We start from the raw sequence: 27,578 nt of genomic DNA, 5'->3' as shown, positions 1-27,578 counted from the left end.
GATGCTAAGGATAGAGCTGCCAGGCAAGAGAAAAAAAAGAAGGCCTAAGAGAAGGTTTATGGATGTGGTGAGAGAGGACATGCAGGTGATGGGTGTAACAGAGCAAGATGCAGAGGACAGAAAGATATGGAAGAGCAGCCAAAATAAAGAAGGAGACATCAATTATTTCACAAATCTTGATATAATTTGCCAGTTATAGATTTCAATAGCCCTTTAGCTTCTGCTAAGTAAAATTCTTTATCCATTGCTTTTCAAAGAGCTTTCCTAGACAAGAAATCTACAGTTTCATTTCCTTCCACACATTCATGAGTTGGAAATGAGAGATACAATCCTAACTGAAAGGTGATTATACAGTTTTTTTCTTTATCTTAACCTTAAAATCTGCAGTCATTTCCTTTAATGGGAGTATTTAACCATCAGTATAGACAATCAATACATCATAATAATTTGTATATACATATTGATTCACTGTAACTTCTAAGGCAATAAAACCATTATTTAATTTAACTACTTCTTGTAATCCAAAATTAACTTCAGGAATAGGGCAAGATCTTAAAAATTTTTCAGCCACACTCCTGATTTCTTTGTTTTCCTTGCCATCAAAGTGTTACAAATAAATTTCAGTGAGCTTGGTTGGAGGAAAGGGGAATTGAAAGGTGAACATGGTAGAAATTAAATGAATCAGGTGCTTGTTTCTTCACCACATCCTCTAAGAAGAACGTCAGAATAATCTAGACGAGAACAGGCCATTCATCCCAAGACAATTGTCCAGTCCTATCCATTTAATTCTTTCAAAATAACATCAAGTCTAGATTTGAAAGTTCCTAAAGTCCTACTGTCTACCGGACTACTTGATAGCTTATTCTGTGTGTCTATGGTTCTCTGTGTAAAGAATAAACTTCCTAATGTTTGCGCAAAATTTACACTTAAGGCTCTTTTAATCTTTCCTCATGATTCATCCTCTGTAGACATGGTATCAATCGCTGTTATGTCCTTTTTGTAGCCTGGACACCAAAATTGTACACAGAACAGGTGATGTCTAACCAGTGCATTACAAAGCTTCATCATAACCTCCTTGGACATGTACTCTACACATCATGCTATATAACCTAACATTCTGTTAGCCTTCTTAATGGCTTCTGAACAATGTCTTACAGTTGATACTGTCAAGTCCACTACAACTCCTAAATTCTTCTCATAAGGTATATTTTACGACCTGCCCTTGTGAATTCATATCTGCTACAAATCTGCCCAAGCCTGTATGCTGTCCTATGTAATGATTCAACGGATTCTAGATTATGTGCCAATCCACCTATCTTGGTATTATCTGCAAACTTAACCAGCTTGTTACTTACTGTATATTACTATCCAAATAATTTATATATATTAAAAATAGTAGCAGCCCAAACACTGACTCCTATGGAACACCACTCTTAACATCAAACAATTTTGATAGGGTTCCTTGTACCATAACCCCCACTTCCTTGTCTGAGCCAATTTTGCACTCATCTACACACAACATCCTGAACTCCAACTTCTTTTCTTTTGATGCCCAACCTCTCATGTGGAACCTTATCAAATGCTTTCTGACCATGAAGATAAATAATATCATTTTCTCTACTTTGAACATATCCTTTTGTTGTTTCCTCATAAAATTCCAGCATGTTGGTAAAATATGACCTACTTCATCTGAATCCATGCTTACTGTTCAATAAAATCCTTTTTCTTCCATGTGCTGCCCAATGTTTTACTTAACAATTCCTTCCATTAATTTACCTGTGATGCACATTAAGCTTACTGGTCTATAGTTGCTTCAATCTGCTCAGTAACCTTTTTTATGTCGCAAGACACTGTTAGCCATTTACAAGGCTTTTGGAATTCCCCAGTGCACAGTGAGTTCCTAAAAATTTGGCAACAGTTAATATATGTATTCGCTAACCACCTTAAGAACTTGAGGATACATATTACCTGGTCCTGGTAATTTGTTTGATTTCACCCTTTTTTTCTAAGCAGTACTTTACTCTACAATTTCCAAATCGTTCAGCATCTCCTTAGTAGTCTCTTTTATCATTGGGAGGTTATCTACTTCCTCACATGTAAAGACCTCAGAAAAATGCAAATTTATATATATTTATGTATTTCACTGTTTGTATTTTTAATTCACCTTTACTATTCCTGATGCACTTCACCTTCTCCTTGACTGTTTTCTTACTACTAAAATACTGAAATAATTTCTTTGGGTCATCTTTCACCTTATCTGCTATATTCCTCTGTAACTGCCTTTTAGTTCCCCTAATATCCTACTTTATGGTTGCCCTCATGTTCTCTATGGATTCACATTTTAGCTATTAGTGTTATACACCATATACAGCTATTTTCTCCTGTGCAACTTTTTTTTCAACTTTCTGTTAACCCACTGCAGGGTTTTTTTTTTTATCTTAATTTCCGACTAATTCCAAATTTAGGTACAGTATGTATCTGTCCTGCATTATATATAAAACATTTTATATCCATGACTGTCCATCCATCCATCCATTTTCTAACCCGCTGAACCGAATAGGGTCACGGGGTCTGCTGAGCCAATCCAATCCTGGGCAGGGTGCCAACCCACCGCAGGACACACACAAACACACCCACACACCAAGCACACACTCCAATTTTGCCAATCCACCTAACTGTCTTTGGATAGTGGGAGGAAACCGAGCGCCGGAGGAAACCCACGCGAGACACGGGAGAACATTAAACTCAGGTCTCCTTATCACTCCTTGACTGTCTCCACAATTAAAACTTTATCTCAGTCTATCGTCCTTAGACTTAGCAACATCTCTACCAATTTTCTGTACCAAAGTTAAATTTGGTTTGAGAATTATTTTATATTATAATCACTTAGCCCTAGAGGTTCAATCACCTCTACACCCTGAATTCTAGCCTGATAATTACAAAATACTAAATCTAGACAGGCTTCCTCCCCACACCGGTGTTTTAACCTACTGTGTTAAAAACAGTCATTGATTACTTCTAGAAATTCTTGTTCTTGTGTGCTATTGTTTTCAAGGTTAGCCCAGTTAATATCTGGGTGGTTAAAGTACCCCATGACTATAATATCCCCCTGTGAACTTGCTTTTTAATATTACTAAAAAGATCTGCATTGAAATTACTATCTGCATTGGGCGGTCTATAAAACACTCCTAAAATAATGCCTCTTTCCCTAATGCTTTTCAGACAAGACAGATATCCTCACTAAAATGGGGCTCATTGTCCAATTGAATAGGTCTTGCATTTAAATTCTTTTTAACAAAAACAGCAATCCCACCCTGTTTTCTGTTCTGTCTATTCTTCCTACAAAATTTGTATCCCTCTATGCAATTCTCATTCACATCTTTTAGTCAGGTTTGTGTTATTGCTATAATATCATTATTATGCTCAGCTACATACAGCTGTAACTCATTTGTTTTGATATGTCTAGCATATCTCTCTATTATAATAAAATACGAGACATTATTTTTTATCCTGTGACGAGATGTGATCTTTTGAAGAGAGACAATTTCACGTCCCACAAGACAAGAGTTTGTGCCGAGAAATTTAACCATGCCCAGGGCTGGAAATAAAACACAAATAGTAGAACAAAGTAGAACTTTGTAAAGAATTCAAAAACATTGGCCCAATACACATGCAGAGCAGGTTAGAGATAATGGAAGTACGAAAATTCAAAAGTCTGAAAAAAATTATAGTAAAGATCGCATTAGCACAGACAAACAGAAATTATTACTCAGTGAAATAACAGAACAGCGAAATGAGATTGAATATATTGTTCGGATTAAAACTTTAAGTCGGAGACTTATAGATCATCTAATTCATGTCATCACAAAAAAGTAGTGTTTCTTCCCAATGAAGCGGTGTATCTGCGAGAATTAAAAGTTTTGTTGTTTGCGAGTGGCAGAGAAGTGAAATTGCTGGCGCATAACACAGGCAAGGAGGTTGGCGAGCGAAGTGAGCAGGGGGCAAAGCCCCCTAGAGTTACTAATTTTACTTTCACACTTAAACTTTGGGCTAGCATTTACGTTACTACCGTGTTCCCCGAAAATAAGACCTACTCTGAAAATAAGCCCTAGCTTGATTTTCAGGCTGCTCTCTAATATAAGCCCTACCCCAAAAATAATCCCTAGTCAGGATTGTCAGCTGAAAATTAAGGTGCCTAAGGCCTTCACGCGATGCGACTCGTATGCCCGAAACATCCATTAAGTTCTGAGGACACCTTGCCACAATATCTCTGAAAAGGATGTTTAATGATTACATCCATCAATTCGGGGATGCGCCCATTCCAGCTGCCTCGGCACAAGACAGAAACAAAATCCCTGGATGGGGTATTGGCTGATCGCAAGGTGAATACAAGCACACATGCATACACTGGCATCATTGTAGCTTCACCAAATCCCCAAACCTCATGTCTTTGGATGAAAAACTGAGCACACTGTAGGTACCCACCAGTAAAGCATGCAAACTCCAGGCAGGGATCACAAGGGACGTGACTCCCTGCGAGACAGGAGCGCTACCGCTCTGCCACCATGCCACCCCATATTTGTAACTATTAACAGTATTCATTATTTAAACAAAGTTAACAATTTATCTGTAAAATGTAACATACATATTTTAGTGCATTTCATCATGAAAGTGATTTCAAGTAAAAATCTAAGAATTCTAAATGTGCAGAGAGCTGGAATATTATAAATTTTATGTGTTCTGTGTGGCAATCTATTGCTGCTTGCCGCTGCTGTCAGGTTAGAAGGAAGCGCCAGAAGCACGTAGCGATTTAACAACTGGGTCGGTCTTAAGATGACGTTTACGACAGTCTGCTTTAATGATAAACTAAACTGTGAGGTTAAAGTGGACATTTTGAGGTTAAAGCCGAAATTTTTACTTTAATCACAAAATACACATTTTCATTATGTCCTTAATTTTTTTCTCTGTGGCTCAAATATGTCGCCATATATTCTGATGGTATTGTAAAGGTGCAAAAAAAAACAAAGGTGCATAAGATGGTATGTGAGACTTTTAAAACATATTGTGTCTTTACTTTGGGGAATATGCAACGCTTGAATATAAAAGCACCACGAATGCATTTGTATGTCGACACTTTGCTTCACCACATTGAACCCATTCATCAAACATCAAAGCATGCACATCTATCCTGTAGGATCCTAAAAGCGGCTGGAGTAGCAAAAAATTCAGGCTTGAATTCAAGGTTTGAACATGGACAGTTATGACGATATTCCAGAAGAGGATGACATGACTATATTTGGGTAAATGTATATTGTTGTACATGAATAAATATAAGATATCTCCGGAAAATAAGCCCTAATGCATCTTTTGGATCAAAAATTAATATAAGACCCTATCTTATTTTCAGGGAAACACGGTATGTATTTTTATTTTTACACTATTGTTTGTTCTTTTGTGTACAGTTTTAAACTGTTGCGCCATTCCCTAGTTTAAATATTCATTGATTAACCTACTTATATGCCTCCCCAACACATTGGTGCCCCTCCAACTCAGATGTTAGATGCATCTAACTCTTTACATTTGAATTGCAAAACTGACAGACTACCCTTATATGTGTAATTTGTTCCGACATGGACAATGACAGCTTGATCCACCCCTGCTCTGGCCAGAAGGCTACCAAACCTTCTAGGGAAGTCTCCCACCTAGGCACCCAGAAGGCAATACACTGTGCGAGACTTTCTGTCTCTGGAGTTAACATGTTCATCAATCTCCCTAGTGACTGAGTCCCAAACTATCACTACCTCTGTTTTTCTAGGAATTGGTTTCGAGGTGGCCAATTGGGACACATTATGCCTGCCTACCATCTCAGAATCTTTAGAGATATAGTCCCCCTTTGCAAGGACCAGAAAACAGTTTGATACTTCTAATTCTGAGGTTGATGCATCCGGACAGTCTGCACCCTTTCTTTCACACTTTATGTCTGTGATCCACCTATCTCTACTTGACTGGTCTGGAGGCTTCTCCCGCAACAGTTTAGGGGTGCACACTGTCTCTCTTAAGGAAACTTGGGCCAGGTCCATAATTCTAAAATGCAGGTTTGCCAACTCCTCCTCCAGTTTAGCAACCCTGAGCTCAAGGTGCTGGATCAGCTTGTATCTATACTGCAGATGTTGCCCTCATAGAAGACTGGCTGCTCCTCCAAGCCATCCTCGAAAAGTCAAACATCCAACAGAATTTGCCTGGTCTCGTTATTAAAATTTGACTTTGGATTACTAAAACTGGGTAACCTTTCTATTTTCTTTAAATTGAATGGTTCAACCTAAAAGGCAAAACTAAAAAATTTAAGCCAGTTATTTTACTCCTACTCTAGGAGTTTTAAACTCCTGTAACATTTTTCCCCTCGACTGCCTGCTGTTTATCTTTCTATGAGGTTAACTTTAAATTTTGCTGTCTGTTCTCTTAACTTTGTGCCCTTGTTTTTCATTACTTAAAAGCTCTCCTCTCACACCATATATATTCCTTCATATTAATGAACCCTTACTCAGTCGCCCTCTTAATTGCTCAACTTTCCTTGCCGCTAATAACTGTTCAATCTAGTATTTTTTAACACACTTCTTCCTTCTTACTAAGAAAAACTTTATTACCTAATATCTACTGCTAGTTAATTTCTTACTGTCTAGTCTAACCTTACAGCTGCTTGTGCCTGGTCGACTCCTTAACACTAGTCACTTGCCAATGTACTGTGGAGCCCTTCTCTTTACTGCTTTCAAGTCAGCTGCCTACCAGTACTTAAAATGAATGCTTTCTTACTTATGAACGAGTGTGTCCTCACATTTCTACTAGCGTTAACGCTTGTCCGTACAAGTTCTGTATGGTGCTCCATCCAAATATTCTTTACAGTATATGCCTTGGCTCTTTTCCCCACTAAGGAATCATTATTTTTGTTACTGTTAGCTACTTGCAATAATGACAATGGTTATTTAATTACAGAGTTGCTGGTGTAAGCTACTGAAGCTTACCGCCCTGTCTCACCAATGCTAGTTTAAATAAAAATAACAAAAACAAGTACAGGTAGCAGGTAACTTTTCCAAATACAGGTGAAAAAAACACTTCTAAGGGGAGAAACACTTTAATAATTCCCACATGGCTCCATAGCAGCATCCAAACAACAATGTTTTTAGGAGCAAATTGTACTTTTTTATTAACTCTCACATCTCAGAAGACAAAACGTTCAAGCTTTTCTTCCACTTGCCAGGATGATATCAGTATGTTTCAGTCTCCAATTGTCACTACCTCCAAGAAGTATGGCACAAGTAATGAAAAAGGTACTATTATGGTATGATGTGGTTGCCATGTTCCCCAATCTATATCAGTATTGCCACTGTGTCTGTGTCTAACCTTGTATACATACAAAACGATGTATTACCCCATTTACTGTGTAGCACAACATGCCATTCACAATAACTCTGCCTCTCATTTACTTGTGTGAAAAAAAAGCTTTCAGAGGAATTTCATGCACAAAGAAAAGAGACAATGTCTTGAAAAGAAACTATTATGCTTCAGTCAGGTATATTCCCTACCTTCTGGTTATTTTCCTTGTTTGTGTACTATTTTTCATATATTTATTGTAATTATGTATGTGTTGTTAATATTTTCTTGTTTTTTTGTTATTTATTGTCTATGTATAATGAGTTGTTCTCCTATGTAACAGAAGTCACTACTAAAGGATTGCCTTCAGCCTTTACAGTCTGAAGCTGAGAATGATTCTTTCAGTGATCCACTGAAGTGTTTTTAAGTGTATATTTGTAAGTACTGAATTTTCTGGTTCTTGGATTTCTTTGTTTCTGTCTAGTGAATTCTGTCTATTGGTTAGTGTATGAAGAGTTGTTCCCATATGGTTTCCTTTTAAGGCAACTTCTCTTTGCCTTTTTGCCATTTTTTTGTTATTTCCATGTTAATCATTGTCCTGCGGTGGGTTGGCACCCTGCCCTGGATTGGTTCCTGCCTTGTGCCCTGTGTTGGCTGGGATTGGCTCCAGCAGACCCCCGTGACCCTGTATTCGGATTCAGTGGGTTAGAAACTGGATGGATGGATGTTAATCATTTCCTTTATAAAGATTACTTTGTGGCTTTTTCCTTCCTAGCCAAATGTTTTGATGGTTCATGTCCCTTGAATAATATTTTTGTGGTTTTATGTAGATTTGGGGATTTGAGAGATTGTTCGGAACTTTGAAAGTCAGTTCCACATTTTAGGTCTCAGTAGGCCAAAGCTTCCCTATGAAGCAAGACTGCCTATCTTAAATCCAATTCTAGCACATTTGGAAAGCTTAGTCTGACCTATGGAGTGTTTAGGAAGTATAACACCTTCTGCACATTGGAAGTGCATTTGACTTACAAAAGGAGTCATTTAGATCAACTGCAGGATTTTATTTATAATCTAAAAAGAATGTGGAATAGACTTTGCTCTTCAGTTGTTTAAGGGCCTAAATGGTGTATTATTTTATAGTTATTGTCATTAATTAATTTGATTATTTTTGATCTGTCAGCAATATACACTGCATGTCAAAACAAAAACTAAGCCAAGAAGTCCAAGCAGGTCATTGTAGACCTCCACAATGAAATTTTGGTAAGGCATAGACCAAGACACAGGAATAAACCATTTCTAAAGCTTGTTCTCAGGACCACAGTTGTCTCAGTAATTGTGAAATGGAAGGTATGGAAATGCCAAAACTCTTCCAACCTGAGTAATTGGGCAAGAAGGGCTTTGGCAGAGACCAAATCGTCACTCTAACTTAGACACAGAAGTCCTCTGCTGAGATGGGAAACCTGTCAGAATGATGCCCATCTTTGCAGCTCTTCCTCACTCAGGCAAAATATGGTAGAGTGGTTAGAATGGAGTTTGCAGTATTCCATTTATATCAATCTGAAAACACAAGGAAAAACATTCTCTGGTCTGAAGAAAAGCTGAACTATCTGGTTAGAACTCTAAGCACTATGTCTGATGAAGCCCAAGCACTGGTCCTCACCTGCCTAATACCATCCCTACAGTGAAGCATAGTGGTGGTAGCATCATCCTATGAGGTTGCTTCTCAGCAGCAGGGACAGAGAGCCTCATGAGAGAAGGTAGAATGCAGTGAAATACTTCAGAGTGCACACAAAACACACAAAGATGTAATTATGCCAAAGGGACTTCTACAAAGTACTCAATTAAAAGTCTAAAAATATGAATGAGATATTTTAGTTTTTGATTTTTAATACATTTTCTAACTTTTGTAAAAAAAATGTTTTCACTTTGTTATTATGTGTTATTGAGTGTGGTCTGATGAACAAAAATGGCAAATTTATCCACTTAAAATTAAATATACAGCACAATAAAGTGTAAAAAAGTAAAGGGTTCTGAATACTTTTTGAAACCATTATAAATGATTGAAAACAATGTAAATGTAAAGGCAATATCCCCATCTCCACTTGTAAGGCTAAAATTGCAGATGACCTTACTATGCTACAACAAAGCTTTACAGTTTGTGCTTGTTATTACCACCAGATGCATTAATGATTTTGAGGTAGATTCAAAAATTACATGCCTTGATCAAAATTATATCTGATAAAGAATATCCAGTAAACACTTCCTGGAATCTCAAATCCACACAAGTACTAAATAATTCTAGACTTCCTTACACCTGCCAAAAGCTTTGATCATACTACATTTCACTGTTTGGAATTCATTAATATGCCTATAAATCTTACTACTAATACCTCTTCATGATATTGACCATATGATTTAAAAATATTTACAATCTTTCTTCCCTTTTGTAAAACAAATTAACCAAATTTTTGCTGCTGAAACTTTAAAACTCTAATTATTTGTCCACTGTTCTGCCACATGTATTGTCTATTTCTTCTTATGTTCTTATACTGCTTCCATTCTTACCTGTATTGATGTAATAAATAAAAAATAATAACAAAATTATATAATCTTCCACCCACATGTAATAAGTCTAATTTAATCAAGAGTTTCTCCTTCCATTACATATCATATGCTTTTTTCCCCCATCAAATCACAACCTTATTATTCACTTGTGCTTTCCTGACATTGTCCTCCTAACTTAAAACAGGGTCTATTGGCATCCTTCCTTTACAGAGTCAACTTTAACAATACAACATTATAACAAAAAGGCCTAATTGGAGCCTAAACATATACAGTATATTTAGCCCCCCAGCTGTTTACTGAGAAACCTGATCACAAAACTTGGGTCTTGTAATCTAATTAAGGCCCCTAATTCACCACCCTCGAATACATGATAACAATTAATAAAATAATTACCTAAAGACAGCAAGAATATAAATAACCTAAAACAAAATAACTAAAAAATGAACTACAATAATGAAACAACTGATATATCTTACCAGCGTTTCATCCTTGGCGCTTTAGTTAAATTGTTCTTTGTGCATTCTTTTGTGGACTATGTTTTTGAAAATGTTTTGTTTTGTGTACATTTATTTTTATGTATTTATTTAGTATTTCCATTTAGCTAATCTTTATACACTCACCTAAAGGATTATTAGGAACACCTGTTCAATTTCTCATTAATGCAATTATCTAATCAACCAATCACATGGCAGTTGCTTCAATGCATTTAGGGGTGTGGTCCTGGTCAAGACAATCTCCTGAACTCCAAACTGAATGTCAGAATGGGAAAGAAAGGTGATTTAAGCAATTTTGAGCGTGGCATGGTTGTTGGTGCCAGACGGGCCGGTCTGAGTATTTCACAATCTGCTCAGTTACTGGGATTTTCACGCACAACCATTTCTAGGGTTTACAAAGAATGGTGTGAAAAGGGAAAAACATCCAGTATGCGGCAGTCTTGTGGGCGAAAATGCCTTGTTGATGCTGGAGGTCAGAGGAGAATGGGCCGACTGATTCTAGCTGATAGAAGAGCAACTTTGACTGAAATAACCACTCGTTACAACCGAGGTATGCAGCAAAGCATTTGTGAAGCCACAACACGCACAACCTTGAGGCGGATGGGCTACAACAGTAGAAGACCCCACCGGGTACCACTCATCTCCACTACAAATAGGAAAAAGAGGCTACAATTTGCACGAGCTCACCAAAATTGGACAGTTGAAGACTGAAATGTTGCCTGGTTTGATGAGTCTCGATTTCTGTTGAGACATTCAAATGGTAGTGTCAGAATTTGGCGTAAACAGAATGAGAAAATTGATCCTTCATGCCTTGTTACCACTGTGCAGGCTGGTGGTGGTGGTGTAATGGTGTGGGGGATGTTTTCTTGGCACACTTTAGGCCCCTTAGTGCCAATTGGGCATCGTTTAAATGCCACGGGCTACCTGAGCATTGTTTCTGACCATGTCCATCCCTTCATGACCACCATGTACCCATCCTCTGATGGCTACTTCCAGCAGTATAATGCACCATGTCACAAAGCTCGAATCATTTCAAATTGGTTTCTTGAACATGACAATGAGTTCACTGTACTAAAATGGCCCCCACAGTCACCAGATCTCAACCCAATAGAGCATCTTTGGGATGTGGTGGAACGGGAGCTTTGTGCCCTGGATGTGCATCCCACAAATCTCCATCAACTGCAAGATGCTATCCTATCATTATGGGCCAACATTTATTATTCAGTTCTTCGTATTAGTATGGTGTTTTAATTTTATTTTATTGTAGAATCAACCATTTGAACTCTGATATTTGGTACACAGATACTACGTGACGCCTACTATCCGCATGATTTTATTATTCTTTTTCTTTTTATTTTATTTTATTGTAGAATCAACTCTCGGCAGCGTGCAGCAGGGAGGCCGTGCGGCACATGCATATGGGCACCGTTCTCATTCCCTATCACCTTCGCTAATTATTCTTGAGGCAGATTGAAGACTTAAGTGCCAGCTTAAGTGAAAAATTAAAGAAAACACACTAAGTATTTGCAACACAAACACTTACTTAATCAGTTTTAACACGAAAAGATGCCGACGAAAGAAGAGAAGCAGCGGGCCACTAGGGTGGAGAAAAGAAAAGCAGCAAGCACATCAACCACTGAGCAAACAAATGCTAAACAGAGACAGAGAAAGAGTATGAAAACAAGGAATGCTCAAGTCAAGTGCATTCACTGCACGTTATCGTGCACTACGCCGTTACTGGTATTTAATATATAATTTGTCCTTTGTGTGTTGAGTCTGGAGGGGACGGTTCTCTTTATGCCATAATTTTATTTAAACTGCAGTGTGACATTAGTTAAATACTCCTGTTGTATAGCAGTCTTGTGAAATTCTGCATTTTGGATTTTATTAAGTGCCTGTTTTTTATTTATTTTTTTTTGGTTTATGGATTTTTATTTTGGCTTGTTTAAGGATACAGATTTGTAATCATGAGCTGATTTACCTCTCTTTAGCTTGCTTTGTTAAGGTACATCTTTTTCAAACTTTTTTGTATTTGTTCTTCTTTTGTCTTTTTATATATATATATATATGTTCCCTTTTAATGGAAGCTCTTTGCATAAATAAATACATACAGATATATACACACACAATTTGATCTGAACACACACCTGATCATATACCAGGTGTATTGCTGTTGGCATAAATAAGGCCCAGTAGAGTTTCTTGACACACTTCTGCTGAATAATTTGTTGGCTGAAAGTTCTTATTGTTAGTGCATCAGAGGGAGAATGTGCAGCATTGTTCATAATGACAGTCAGTTTTGTTTTAAATCCTTTCTTTGCTAGTATTTTCAGGTGGTTGAGAGTTTTTCCTATAATTGAGCCGACACTTTAAATTAGTTTGTTGATTCAGCGGGGGTCCCTAGAAGCGATGTTACCAGCCCAAGCCACCACAGCTTAGAATATTGCACTGCCCATCATGGAGTTGTAGAAGATGTGAAGGATTTCTCTATCCACATTTAAAGCCTGCTCAGCCCTTTTTTATATAGTTCTTCTGTGTTATGAGACCAATCCAACCTGTAATTGAGGTAGACCCCCAAGTACTTGCAGTAGTGTCTTTGTGCAGTGAAAGTCAATAGCCAGTTCCTTAGTTTTGCTGATGTTAAGTTGCAGACAGTCCCCTTTGCACCTGATCCCCCTTATCAGTACAATATTGATATGTATTTTCACAAGGAAGCTACATTTTGTTTTCTCTTTAAAGTGCATTGTGGATGGGGAAGGAAAGAGTTTTGGAGCAAACCGTGTCTGTAAATTTCTTAGACAGTTTTCATCTTCAAACTGGCTAAATGTTTAAATGTTTTTTTATTCACATAACTAGTTTTACAACAATCTTGTACATTTTGCACATTGAGCAGTGGTGGCAGAGTGGTGTGCAGGAGTTTAAGCACCGGAAATAGGAGTTAGGTTTGCTGTCTCACAAGATGCTGTAACTCGGCACACATAGTAGTATTTGGCAATGTTATTATGATGATTCAAAGGCGATTTATTTCAAATTCTTTTAAAATTGCTACAAATGACAATGTCATATTGGCACAAAACTCAAAAATGATATCTGCCACATCATAAAATGGATTTGAATAAATGTCTACCCTTAGGAAACTAAAAGATACAAATCACTTTTACTTCTCTTTCAACCATCTTTTGATAAAAAAAATAACCCCAATAGAAGCAAGTTGGCATTATTTCTGAATCATTTCTGGATTATTGTATGCAAGCACACAAATTCTTCTTTAGAAGATGCCACACAATGTGCCAAAATGACAGCATAAGTATGTGATAAACACAGCAAAAAATGTAATGAAACCATAATAATAAATAATACATTGACTATGTAATGTGTCACCAGACATGCATTTCATATATTTGCAAAATCCTAAAAAGTATGGTTGAAAATAAAAAATTTTTTGTCCATAGTATGTCGGTGCATGGAATTTCATTTGCCATAGGCCATACAAATAACACAACAATGTATGCATATAATATAGGGGCAACTGTAATCATCATTCCCCAACATCCGACAAACAACCAGTTTAGCATAAACACATTTAGACATGTTTCAAGTATTAATTTGCACTCTGAGGAGAAAATTACTAATTAACATACCTGCAAGTGAATCATCTATTTCATTTCCTGTAGGGATGAGATTGGATTGAGAAAGAATTGTTGTCAAGCTAATAATATGCCTTTCCTTCAACTTAGTTATAGTAACTTTAGCAATTGCAGGGAGATGCTTCAGTCTTGGATAAAAGAATGAGTTTGCTGGGTGACTTGGAACTGAGGAAGTAATCTGTAAGAAGAAAATGAATTAAACTTTTATATGTAAGCAATGGAGCTTGAAACATTCAGAAACACTTGGCCAGACAATACTTTTAGATATAATATGGGAGACATATGAATATTCAATAGGAGTACTAACTTAATAATGTTATCATAACCAAAGTATTAAATATTTGGTCTCCTTGTACCCATGCAAGAACAAAAATATTTAAACACTATTACGGATACAATGTAGTAAACTTAAATGCTTTTGATAAAGCAGAATTCACTTCACCCAGTGCTAAATAGAGACAGTAAATCACAAAAATGTATAAACACAAAATTAACTGAGACTAGCATCCTGCCCAATTCCATCCACTGCTGGTTAATGACAAAACGAGCTTTATACAATATCCTTTTGTTGTTAATACTTAACACAGACTTAATCATAAATACTGAGCAAAACAAGAGGTGGCATTGAAAAAAATGCTGTTTAATCTCTTTACTACTGGTAAGTAAAATGAGGTTTGACCTAATTTCATATGCTATAAGAATCCATTAACACCTTTGCCAAATATGTAAAAATTCATGATCAGTAGATTATAGTTTGTTAACAAAATATAAAGTATTATTAATTCACAGGGTTATGATTGCCATCTTTTGCCAATTAACACCTTTATAGGAAATTCATAATTAAATGTTAGTTATGATCTACCTACATCACACTTCCTTATTTCATATGCATGTTAGTGATATTATTAGTCTTAAAATAAAAGGTGACCAAAAATTTAATTTGTACCTATCACCTCTGGCATGCCTTTCATTAAACCTTCTGCAGCCTACTTGTATGTGTTTTAGTACAGTAATTTGCTGAATATTATCAGTGTGATCTACCCAATAACCAAATGTGCACTGTTGAAAATATTAAACTTAATGTGTTTGCTTATTTTCTGTAAAGTATGATTTGCAATGAATCACTAAGTCTGAAACAAAGGCATTCAAATATAAGTTTAATTTTAAGATCCAGACCCACTTTACATTCTCAAGATATGGAAAATTGTTTTATGTGGTGGATCTTTTATCTCTATGGACCCCTAGACTCTGGAATGGTCTACTTATACCTACCTATTAAAGATGCCCTTTCAAACACAACATTTTAGTCAAAGCTGTAGAATCATTATATTAACATAGTATTCTACTGTTAGAGCTGTTGATCAGGGAATTTGTTTCTTTTAATGATTATAGAAATTATTCTGATTGGGCTATAATATGCTTTGCCTAATGTCTTTGTTTTCTGGTTGTCTGGCAGTGGCAATTTGTGTTGCCACCATTTTGCATAAACTGTACTTTCTGGTTTTGGAATGGACCAGTAAAAGATCCAGCATCAGATTTTCATTGCATGCCATATTAACCAGCACTGTAACATACTTCAGAATGTCCAAGTGATGGACCTGCCCTAATTCCTAATGACTGTAGACTGAAATATTGTTTATCTTTGAGAGCTTGCTTTAGCTAAATATATCCAAACACCACCATATTTGTATATTACTAATATTTCAATAAAATGAATATGTGTTGCATATGTTCATTGTTTGGCATGTTTGTGTTGAGCATTGTGTTTTGTTTTTGTCTTTTTTGTTGCATATTATTTTCACTATTGTATTTATAAATGTGATCAGTGTTCAGAATTTCTGAATGAAAATAAAAAGTAAATAAAAAAATTGATGTTACTTTACCTCTGTAATTTTGTCTTGAGGAATGGTGGCAAAATTTGGAGATGAAAAAGTGAAACCACTGTCTGTACCAGCATCATATGGGTAAAGGTCCACAGAAAGTTGTTCTTTCCAGTGATCACCATCACAGAGGTTCAGACTGTCTACTCCCACAAACCAGTCTGGACTGGGAACTATTCTTATGATGAAGGAAAGCTTAAAACAACAGAAAAGAACATTAATTAGCTTACCCTTTATCTAAAATGCAATGTTTATTTACATGTTTTACAGAAAATGACAAACTTCATATTTTATGATAGAAAGTACAATTCTAATTTAAATGTTGCATATTTATATTTTATGCCATTGTGTCTGTGCCTCAATGTCTCTTTTAATCCCCAAAATATTCCTGGCACCTCCAGAGTTATAAGCCTGTAGAAAAATGGATGGATGAATGCAAGAGAGGTTTCTACATTTTGCTATGTAAGAATGTGCTCATATGTGTAAATTGTCAATTCATGTTAGAACACTGGAAGTATATTTTTAAAATTCAAGCCAACAAAAAAAACACTTTGAACTTGCTCTGCATGTACAGTAGTTGGTGAGTAATCCATTGTGACAAAAGAAAGAACTATTTACCATCATTTAATTGTGTTTTCAGTATAATATCTATTTCATTAGTAGAGACTTTTCCCATTTTAGTTAAGCATACTTTATGAAACATCAATTCATATACATGAATCTTTAGTTCATATGCCACATTTCTTGATGTGAACAACTTTACAACGTCAAGTAATTTAGGCGAAATTACCAAGAGACAACACGTGACTATGCATGTGTGAGCCCTGTATCTGACTGGTTTCTTTTGTTCTTTTTGTAAATGCAACATAACGGAAAGGTGAACAAATGGGAACTTACTTTCCAAAGACACACCTGTTGGACATCTTTTTTTTACTGTGAGATTTTATCAAGCATGTCCTCTAAGAACTCTTATATCTTCTCAATTGCTTTGTTCAAATGGTAAATTATTTTCATTACACACATGTATGCAACATTCAAACTGTACAAAACACAATTTAGATGCATATGGGTAAGCAGGTAGGCAACACAATAAGCATCATAGAAATCATATCTTCTATGTTGGAATATGGCTTTTTTTGTGAAGGGTGGCCAGTTTGGGAATGAAATGTTGTAATGAGTGAGATCCAGTCAGGGACGACCACATAACAAGCACAAACTATTCAGAGTGCAATTAGAGTCTGGGTTTTCAAAGATCAGTGTTTTTGCCCATCCACATTACTATAATGAGGCTACATTTTCAGAAGTAAATGGCACTGAAGAGCATTTTCAAAAGTCTGCATTTTCAGGGGCTGAAAACGCCAAGATAGTGTAGATGAAAGGTGAAAATAGGGACTAATGTCTGTGTTTTTAAATGAAAATATAGTAGTGTGGACTGGGCCTTAGTCCCTGAGGAATGGGATTACCAACTGAGCTTCATTGAAAAATGTAACAAAAATGGTCATGTGCAGTAACAGTTTTGATTGACCCTGCTTTATGATATGTGCATTCTAGTAATTTAATGCATTTGAGTAAGGGAATGTAATGTTTAAAATTGATTAATTTGTTTCCAGAACAAACTTATTCCAATTACAGGTCATGGGATCCAGAGTCTACCCTGGCAGTACTGTTTACCATGCAGAAGTCACCCTGAAATGGGAAACCAGGAAGAAGATGAGCAATGATAATTTTTAAAGGTGAAAGTTAGTTTTGTTATTTGAATGGGTTTGTCACTCTCAAGCCTCTGAACTCAGCCAAGTCATGCATGCCATATTCTCAAATTTCCTGAAATCTTCCAAAATTAAATACTATCTTCTTCAAATTGCCCTTTAATTGGCACAAAGTGATTAGAATTAGTTAATTTGTTCTAGAGATATTATCTGCACATACAGACAGACGACAAATAGTGCAATAGTAAAATTCCATTTTTTAAGGAAAAAAACTGTAAGCATAAGATGAATAAACATATCCAAAAAGCATGCACTGTAACTATATGTGTATTGTTTTCCAGCATTAAAATTTATATGAATGTGTTCATTTACTTCAGTTTAAGGCAGTTTTTGCTTGGGACAGAGAAGTAAGTTGTTGAATTTAATAGTAAGTGGACGTGTAATGACTGATACCTGTCTTTCACAATTGTTTGATTTCAGATTATTATGTATTTCTAGGTAGAAAAAAGTTTACTGCTCTTTAAGTAATTGCATAAGAAAATGAATATAGTCCCATGATTTAAACTGCTCAAAACAATTTAAATAAGCATAAATAATACTTAAAATCAGTTTTCACATTATTGTACTGGGTTATGATTCATTGAGAGTGTAGCCACTAGTTAGTATTTATGTTCTTGTGTTTGTGAAATTTCATGAAGCAGTAATAAAAATGTTTTATTGATTCAACAGTTAACAGTACAAACAATTTGAAAAACACCTAAATTAGCTAAGATAATACAAGTCTGATTTGGAGATAAAGCTGGGAGATTTGGTAGTGTTCTTACTATTAGGGTTTAAATTACGAAACAGTGTTTAAGTAAGTCTTAGCAATGTTTTAAAGGTGACAGTAAAATGTAAAACAATTATAAACAATTATTTTTTTTCAATGAAAAGGTATTCTAACTACTGTGGAGACACTTTGACTTACTAAGGAGTGTCTGGCGAAAACCTCAAATTCATGTGAAGTATGACCAGTCCCAGTGGAAATAGCAGGTGCAGAGAATATCCCATAAACACTCTGAATCTTTTCACCAGCTGCTTCCACTTCCTTCATTAATGTCCACGCTTCCCCCTTCTCAGAAAACTCTCTTACTCCTGTACTGGCAAATTCATTTCTTCTCCATATGTGGTAGTCGGAGCTGTGTGTTACTCCTGTAAGGATAAGATAATTTTAAAAGGTTTTAATTCTGCATATCTGATTAAATGGTTTGAGTGTATAAATTAATTTGCTAATTTGTGTTTCTTAAGAAAAACATAACAAAACCAAAATAACAGAAGTGACTTGATATTTATAATACATGTTATGTATTGTCTTGTCTCTCGTATTTTCTATAGAAATCTATGAGATATGCTTTCTTTTTTAATGCCCTTTTCTTGTCTGGTTTGTTAATCATCTCTTACTCATTTTCAAATTTTACAGTATGCACTTTCTTTACTTATACCTTTCAGTAAAACCATTGTCATTGGGACTTTAGCAAAAAATAAAAAGAAGTAAATAAAAATTAGCAGACTATTGAATGGGGGTGGGTGAGATCAGTGATAAGCTTTGTATTTCTTTACTGTACCAAGGAAATTTACCAGTGGCTGCTGTTGTGGCAGTTTGTTCAGTTGTACATTGAGGGTGTTAATTATGCAGACAAACTGCACAGTATTTTTTAAAATCGCTCATTTTTCTTCATTGTCTTTGTCTTGTTAGATTTAAATAGTGCCATGAATTGATGAAAATTCATTGAATGAGTGGCGCTGAGAAGGGGAGTGCTATAACAAGCAGCTTTTAATACAGTTTCAGATATGTGAACTCCAGAAATCTTAAAATAATGTCTTATACATTTTGAGATATCCCAAGAACATTTTAATGAAAAATATATTGCAGGAATTCATTTTTTTTCATTCAGCTATGTCAGGTCATTCTTATATTGTAGGTTTGTCCCTTATAAGAATATCATCCAGATGATTTGTGGCCTGGAGCAGATTAGCAATTCTCACACCTTCATTTGCTATCTTCCATTTCTTTCCAAATATTTTATTAAAACAGATACTTCATGGGTGCCACAGTGGTGCGATGGTAGCTCTGCTGCCTCACAGGAAGGAGACCTGGGTTCGCTTCCCGGGTCCTCCCTGCGTGGAGTTTGTATGTTTTCCCCATGTCTGTGTGGCTTTCCTCCGGGTGCTCCTGTTTCCTCCCACAGTCCTAAATTGTCCCTAGTGTGTGCTTGGGGTATGTGTGTTTGTGCCCTGCGGTGGGCTGGCACCCTGCCCGGGTTTGTTCCTGCCTTGTGCCCTGTGCTGGCTGGGATTACCACCAGCAGACCCCCGTGACCCTGTGTTAGGATATAGCGGGTTGGATAATGACTGACTGACAGATACTTCATGATGAACACACAGATGTAAATTGGACCAGGGTATAGTAAATGATGAACTTTGTGCTGCTTTGTCATTTGCATCTCATTTTAATTGGCAGCTTGATTATAAAACAAAAAGCATTTAAAAAGAGTGACTACAGCTGTTTAAGCCTAAAAGAAGCAAGTAAGAATTGTGAATCTAAACAAGTTAACAAAAATGTGGTTCAAAATGTTGCTGTAGCAGTAATTGTTTCAGAAGCAACAACTGAAAAAAGGTGCAGTGACTATGATCCTCCTGGGTCAAACTTGAATATCCATTCTCTTAATGTTAATTCAGTTTCCCATACATAAATATGAAGACGTGGGAAATTTCAATTCTTTCACATTTCAGTCCTAAGCAAATACTAGTATAGCAAACTCTGTATAGCCTGTTACTACAGATTTTTTATTTTGAATTTTGTGACATGGTGTTGCTGAAGTATTCAAAAGGACCAAATTATATAAGAATTAAATCATCAAATTAAAGGAATACTCCACTCAAAAATCATATTTTTGTTCTGTTACTTACCCCATGGTTTTGTAGTGATGGGCAACAAAATATTTAATCTCATGTTTTCATAGAGAATGGAGATTATCAAGTTTCTGATACAGTATACTTCATTGCACCGAACATTACAAAAATTGAAAACATTTCATATTACTCTTGTCACATAATCTGCATATTAGGTATCTAGTCATATGCTGAAAACATCCCAAACGTGTTCAAATTAATTTTTTATGTCTTTTTTGTTCTTGTTTGAGTATTTTATTTATGTTATATTTTACTTATGCTTATTATATGCATTATTTTGTGTTTTTATTAATATTATGTATTATTTAATTTCTGTGTGTCCATGCTTCCACCATGTTTCTTGTATTTTATGGGTGGTTCCTCAAGAGGTAGGTCCACCTGGCTATTTCCATCAACAGACTGCCCCAAAAAGGCTGAGGGAACACACAGTTCCTTATGGTACATTGCTTGTGCTGGATGTTAGGGAATTCTCTTTCAATTATTGCTTTGTTTTTTGATTTTTTTTTTTTGACACAGACAAAGAGCATTCTTATAGTCATGCATGTGTTCATCGTACTTATTCTTATGGACATCAAAGCCCGTCTTTTAATAAAGGTATTCCAAATGTCTTCCATTAGCTTTAAGTTGGCAAAGTTCCAGGGTGAACCAGGAGGCAGAGTGGATGAAACAGACAGTCTATGTTTTCAGAGGAGCAAGATTATCTAAAAGGCTACATAGTCCATTGTTATATTGGAAACTAGTTCATCTGTGGTAAATACTGTAAATTGTCACTACTAGGCAGACTGTCAACTCCTTTGGAGAAGGCAAACAAATCAATACTCTTAATACTGTGAAATTAGATAGAATGGAAGAGATTTGATTTAGATAATATTAAGTCAACATAGTTGACACAATGAAGTTCATTGTATCTTCCTGTGATCTTTGTTCTCCATAAAAATATAAAATTAATATTTTTTCTCACCAGTTGCTACAAACAACTCTGAGTAAGTAAGAGTGAGTTAAAGTAATGTATCACCTTTACTTCATTTGTATGAATATTTTATCATTTTCTGATTTATTATTGAAAAAAATTCCAAAATGGAATATTTTGAATTTCAAAAGTACAGAGTTCTTACATTTTTCTTTATTTACAGTAATTTACATTATTTTACTCTTAAATTCATACACTAAGAGCTGCTTGTAGCAAACAATTTTTATTGTAAACTGTACTCTCAGTGTAAGTTAGATGGATTGGCAAGTCCTACAATGTGAATGTATGCATTGGTATGTTTCCTTGTAATTTATTTACATTTGTCCCTTAGAGAATAAATGTTTTCCTTACATTTTTTTCTGAGACCTTCCTTCGTGCTTATTATGGTTTCACTTTCATGTTTTTCTTTAGTCTTGCATTTAGACTTATATATTTAATAGCCATTATTGTTATAATTCATTTATGCCACCATCACCATGTTGAGAATTATTTTCCAAGTCACATTGTGACTTCTGGAGGTCATGGCATGTGACATCAGCTACTTGACTATATTTAAGTGAACGCTAGGAAAGATACCACATTCACGGTAAAATGTAAATAGTGTTTTGAGGAAATTGTTTTAATTTTGGTTTATGAGTTTTGACTAGGATTTTGTGACTTTAAGTTTTGGTAAATATTTTGAATTTAGCATTGCTTATTGATTTCCTAGTTGTAACCCATTGGAATATTTCTGACTTGTCTCATTTCCTGATCTGTTACTCTTTCCCTTGTGATGTGCAATTTATCTTCTATTTTTGGCAATACATGTATAAGCATGCCCATCACTACGGCCTTGCAGCGTTGGTTCCTGGCTTTCTTCTAGAATAGACTCTGGGTCTCATTATCCTCAATGGATTGAGTATGTCCGGTAATACACAGAAGGATAGATTTCATTACACTGGCATTCTCCAATGTTGGTGCAGCTTTATCATCTGTCATAATTTAGTCTGAGTGCACAGCTGAACACATGCAATAAAATCTGTACATTTACTCTAAATAATGTCTCTCCGGCTCCTCTTTTTGGAGAGTTGGGCCTATTGTGGAAGCACAAGGCACAAAGCAAAAACAGCTGTTGAAAAGACTCAATGCTTAGCAGAGCAGGTCATGCACAGATTCACAGTTATTTGCACTGAATCAGTTTAAGTATGCAGAATGCTTGCTCAACATTCATTCATGTTGTTTATAGCTTGTTCGCTCTTCTGGGGTATTCTCTGTGTTTTGAAAAATGATTACCGCCATCATGGTCACAGGCCAAAAGAAACAACTAAATGTTGTATCATTAGCTGGATTATGTTTTTTGCATAACTTTAATATGCTATAAAGATGCCTAATTAAAAAAAAAACAAATGCTCTTTCCATACAGTCATGTGATAAAGAAAGTACACCCTCTGTCAATTCTAAGGCTTTACATATCAGGAAATAATAAAAAAAAAATCACCTGTTTCTTAGCAGGTCTTAAAATTAGGTAAGCACGGCCTCAGATGAAAAACAACACATGACACAGTGTCATTACTTCTTTAACAAAAACAACACCATTTATTTATACAGTATAGCACATTTCCCACAAATAATGTAGCTCAAAGTGCTTTACATGATGAAGAAAGAGAAAAAAGACAAAATAAATCAGAATTAAAATTAGGGAACACTAATTAACACAGAATAAAAGTAAGGTCCAATGGCCAGGGAGGACAGAAAAAAACAAAACAAAACAAAAAAAAAAAACTCCAGACAGCTGGAGAAAAAAAATAATAAAATCTGCAGGGGTTCCAGGCCATGAGACCGCCCAGCCCCCTCTGGGCATTCTACCTAACATAAATGAAACAGTCCTCTTTGTATTCAGGGTTCTCAGGGTAGAATTTGATAATGAACAAAAACAGCCAAAATGCAGAAGCAGTGTGTGAAAAATTAAGTACACCCTTACTACTTCCATGGGAATTAAGAGGGTAAGTAGCACTTGATTAGCAAATGCACTTAACTTTTCATCAGCAAGTGGGACCACCTCTAAAAGCAGATGTTATGGCAGTTTGGAGCACTGAGGTGTATGTTAACACAATGCCAAGGAGGAAAAACATCAGCAATTATCTTAGATAAACAAGTGTTGCTGCCCATCAATCTGGGAAGGATTATAAGGCCATTTCCAAACAATTTGAAGTGTATCATTCAACAATGAGAAATATTATTCACAAATGGAAAACATTCAAGACAGTTGCCATTCTTCCCAGCAAATTTACCCCAAGGTCAGGCCATACAATACACAAAGAAACTGGAAAATAACCCGAGCTATATCTTAAACTCTGCAGGCCTCATTAGCATGCTAAAAGTTAAAGTCATGACAATACAATTAGAAAAGGCTGAACAAGTATGGTTTGTTTGGAAGGGCTGTCAGGAGAAAGCGTCTTCTCTCTAAAAGAACATGGCAGCATTACTTTGGTTTGCAAGTTTGCATCTGAACAAACCCCAAGACGTCTAGAACAATGTCCTTATGACAGATGAGACTAGAATGGAGATGTGTGGCCATAATGCACAGAGCCACGTTTAGTATTTAATTTTCAGATATTTTGTTTAGCTTCTGCGATTCTTGTTTTATCTTGCTTTTCATTTTTTGATCACTGTATTTTATAAACCGTTTTTATTTTTACTTGTAATTGTTTTTTGGATTTTTACGCATGTTGTCAAGATCATGGGTCTTGCTATAATATGTTGTGCCTTGACAAATAAACTTAAAAAATGACAGTAGTGGATTTTATTTCTCTAACCTTGCACAAAAGGTTTAGTCCTCATTTACTGTTTAAAGTTGAATAATACACTAAGAAAATAAGTCAAAAAGAATGCTTAGTGACACCATTCAATTATGAAATATATTTTTGAATGTATTCCTTTTAGTAAATAGAGGTGTTTTGAGTCAGTGAAATGCTAATACACAAATGGTTCATACAAAGTCACAAAGTTTGAAGGACAGTGTTAGCAACATAAAGTGGAGGCAAGGATTCAGATTTACGGGAATGACTAATAATGCTGTTTAATTATGCTATTATTTTCCGCTGCTATGCATTAACCAAAAAAAAAAGTTTTCAAAAGTAACTTAATCGAGTCTCAACTTTATCATATGATTCAGAGTAAACCCTTGAAAATTTCATTCAAAAGTGCCTAATATGTGGTGTGTTTCAAACTTCACTTTACTATGTTACTTTCCCTGAAAAACTCTCCTCTGTGAACCATTGCTGTTATCATATTCAGTTTTCATATTGCTTTATATTTCTTAAATGTTCTTCCATCCATTCTATTCCCTAATTCACTTAATTAAGAATACAGGGATTAAGAGCCTACCCTGGCAGCATCATGCCAAGGCAGGAACACCTCTGGGCAGGATGCAGGGCATAATGAAGTACACGGTCACAGTCATACCAGACTAATACAATATTACCAATTAACCTAACATGTTCATTGAGATGAGACATAAAACTGGAATAAATGTAGAAAACCTGCAGATGTTTGGAAAAATGCCAATTCAGTGCAGATTGTGCCCAGACCAGAAACTGGGAACCCAGTCATTTGGAGCTGTAATTCAGCACAGCTGAGCAAAATGTATTTCAGACACAAGACTTCTTTTAAAGTATTTGATTAGTTTTATTGTCTAGAAGACAAGTTACCAAAAGTGTTCTTTATTACACATAGTTACTGAAACTGAAACCAAAATGTCTGTCATTTCTTAATGAACAGGTTTAGAGATGGTTTTGCTTGTAAATCTTTGGCTAATAATTCAATGGGAAAGTGGTATAACCTGTAAAAATCAAATGACTTATAAAGATGTAATTCATTCAAATTCATTAGGAAGATATGCACATGTCAAAGAAGCTTCCTTTTTTATTTCTTTAATCAACTACAAATTCCTTTCACTTGTTCATTGATTTTTTTTCAGGGCAATGGAAGGCTTCTTACTGTTATTTTGGTTATTGATTAAAAAATTAACATGAGAAGAAACAGTTAACAACAGCTGGTAAACATTTTTCTTATTTCATAAATGGTTCCAAGGTGGGCCTTGCATTCCTTGAGATAAGCAATCCTCCTTTAATGACAGATAACATGCAGTGCTGATCTCAATTTTGTATTTACACAGTTATTCTAAAAATGTTAAAACAGATTTTGCACACATTTAAAAATTGTACACCACTACCTAAAGTCACATTCTACATTATAGTCGATTCTGTATCATTCATACTTTACCTACCAATCAGGGGTGACCATTGTGCTGGAGGTCTAAAGAGAGGATAGTGCTTTGGGAAGGCAGTCTGACTCCACTTGCCTGTAAAGACAAGCCTGTACTTAGCATGGCCTCCAGCTGTGCAGACAGGATCCACATCTACAGGAAGACCGCAAATGCTGCCGAGCACTGAGAGGAGGGCAATCCAGAAAGCTTGATTGTATTTGTAAAGAATCATCAGCTTTTCCATGACTAACTCTGTGCATGGAGAAAATGACAAGTTAGTAATAAAGGAAGCTAAAGCAATGACATCAAATACGTTTAAATGTGCTACAGCACAAGAAACAAGGATGACTGAACATGTAAGACATAAAATGTAAGGCATAAGCCTAAAATGTTTGCTAGAATCTTAAACATTTTAAGACCAATATTGGATGCTAATTTTTCATTTAATTTGAGGCTTAAGAGTCATTTATTTAATATAATGTGCTCTGAAAAATCAGGCATTTCATTCAGGTTTGGATCCTGAATTATTCCCATTGCTGACAGAATGGGCTCTAGTTTCCTATGACGAAAAATTGGATTAGGTGAATTCAGAAATGGGTGGATCAATAAACCCTTATCTCCTTTCACAAAGTACTTTAATCAAGCTTTGTTTTACTTTGTATGTCTTTTAGTCAGTACTATCATATTATTCTTTGCAAGGCACACAAACAGTTAATGTGGTGTGTAGTTAAAAACTGTTTTACTGTGTGCATAGTGTCTTTACCAAGCCTATTAATTCTTAAAATGCAGCATTAACTGTAAATACATATGGATGACTTGTTAGAACAACATGCACTGCACACATTAAAACTAATGTTATTCCTGCTTATCCTATCAGTGAATTTGTTAAACAGTCAAAATAGTTTATTTAGGTAAAAACTGAGCTATAAAACTCCACTAGCACAAGTCAAATGATGAGACTATAAGGTATTTAATGCTTAACTAAAAATCCAGCTGTGAACATCGGTTGAGTGAGCAAGTACACCAAGGCAATCAAGGGAGCTTTTCTGTTAATTACCTCTGAGCATATTAAAATATTTCAAGCCATGTTGTGTAACAAGAACTGACTTTCATAATGACATTTTGTAAAAATGAATAACCAAAAACAAAAATAAAGTAAACATGCATACCTCAATAGTGGCACAAGTGCTGAATAGAAGACAGAGCAAAGGTCTTTACAGGCAGGGAAGCAGAACTGCAGGGAAAGAGTGTTAGAGCTTACTATTTATCCGCTTACTGAGTCTCTCCAGTTGAACAATTATTGCAACCTTTTGACCTCTCCTGTGTGAGGGATGTGCACATCAAACATTCGTCAAGACTACTTTGTCTCTATTGAGTTGCTGTCGCAGCCCTCTGAATTTAAAAATCCATATGCTTGCAAAGGCAAAAAAGAGAAAAAGCTCTCAGCGGGTGTGCAACTTTGGGCACAGGCGTTGCCTGGAACTGCGAATGCTTCCTGTGCCTCAGCAGACTTGAATTAAAGTGACCAGTTTTTTACTGAATGCTGTAGTCTGCTTGGCAAGGCTTCTACTTGTGGGTTTTTACACTGGTAAACCCATAATGTTAAGTTTCAAATGCAGAATTCTGCTGGAATACTCTCAGCGGGAGTGGTATTGCAAATAAATCTCTTTCAAAACCTTTGCAATGTTGCTGTTAATTAAATCCAGTTTCTGGTTATACATAGCTAAATTCACTTTGACATTTACAACTCTTG

At 35.7% G+C, this 27,578-nt stretch overlaps 1 protein-coding gene across 1 annotated transcript in view; it reads right to left on the bottom strand.

Annotated features, from left to right (window-relative positions):
• spon2b (spondin 2b, extracellular matrix protein) overlaps positions 1-27,363 on the bottom strand; it is a 35,390-nt gene extending 8,027 nt beyond the window's left edge. Inside the window, exons 1-5 of the mRNA XM_039751780.1 lie at positions 26,995-27,363; positions 25,847-26,077; positions 18,625-18,848; positions 15,955-16,146; positions 14,066-14,249 (exon numbers count right to left, since the gene is read on the bottom strand). Coding sequence (XP_039607714.1) covers positions 14,066-14,249; positions 15,955-16,146; positions 18,625-18,848; positions 25,847-26,069 — 823 coding nt within the window. The 5' untranslated portion in view covers positions 26,070-26,077; positions 26,995-27,363. The remainder of the gene's footprint in view (positions 1-14,065; positions 14,250-15,954; positions 16,147-18,624; positions 18,849-25,846; positions 26,078-26,994) is intronic.
• Positions 27,364-27,578: the final 215 nt, after the last annotated feature.

This window comes from Polypterus senegalus, chromosome 4 (assembly GCF_016835505.1).
Source record: "Polypterus senegalus isolate Bchr_013 chromosome 4, ASM1683550v1, whole genome shotgun sequence".
Classification (NCBI taxonomy): Eukaryota; Metazoa; Chordata; class Cladistia; order Polypteriformes; family Polypteridae; genus Polypterus; species Polypterus senegalus.
This window is presented reverse-complemented; position numbering and strand designations above follow the sequence as displayed.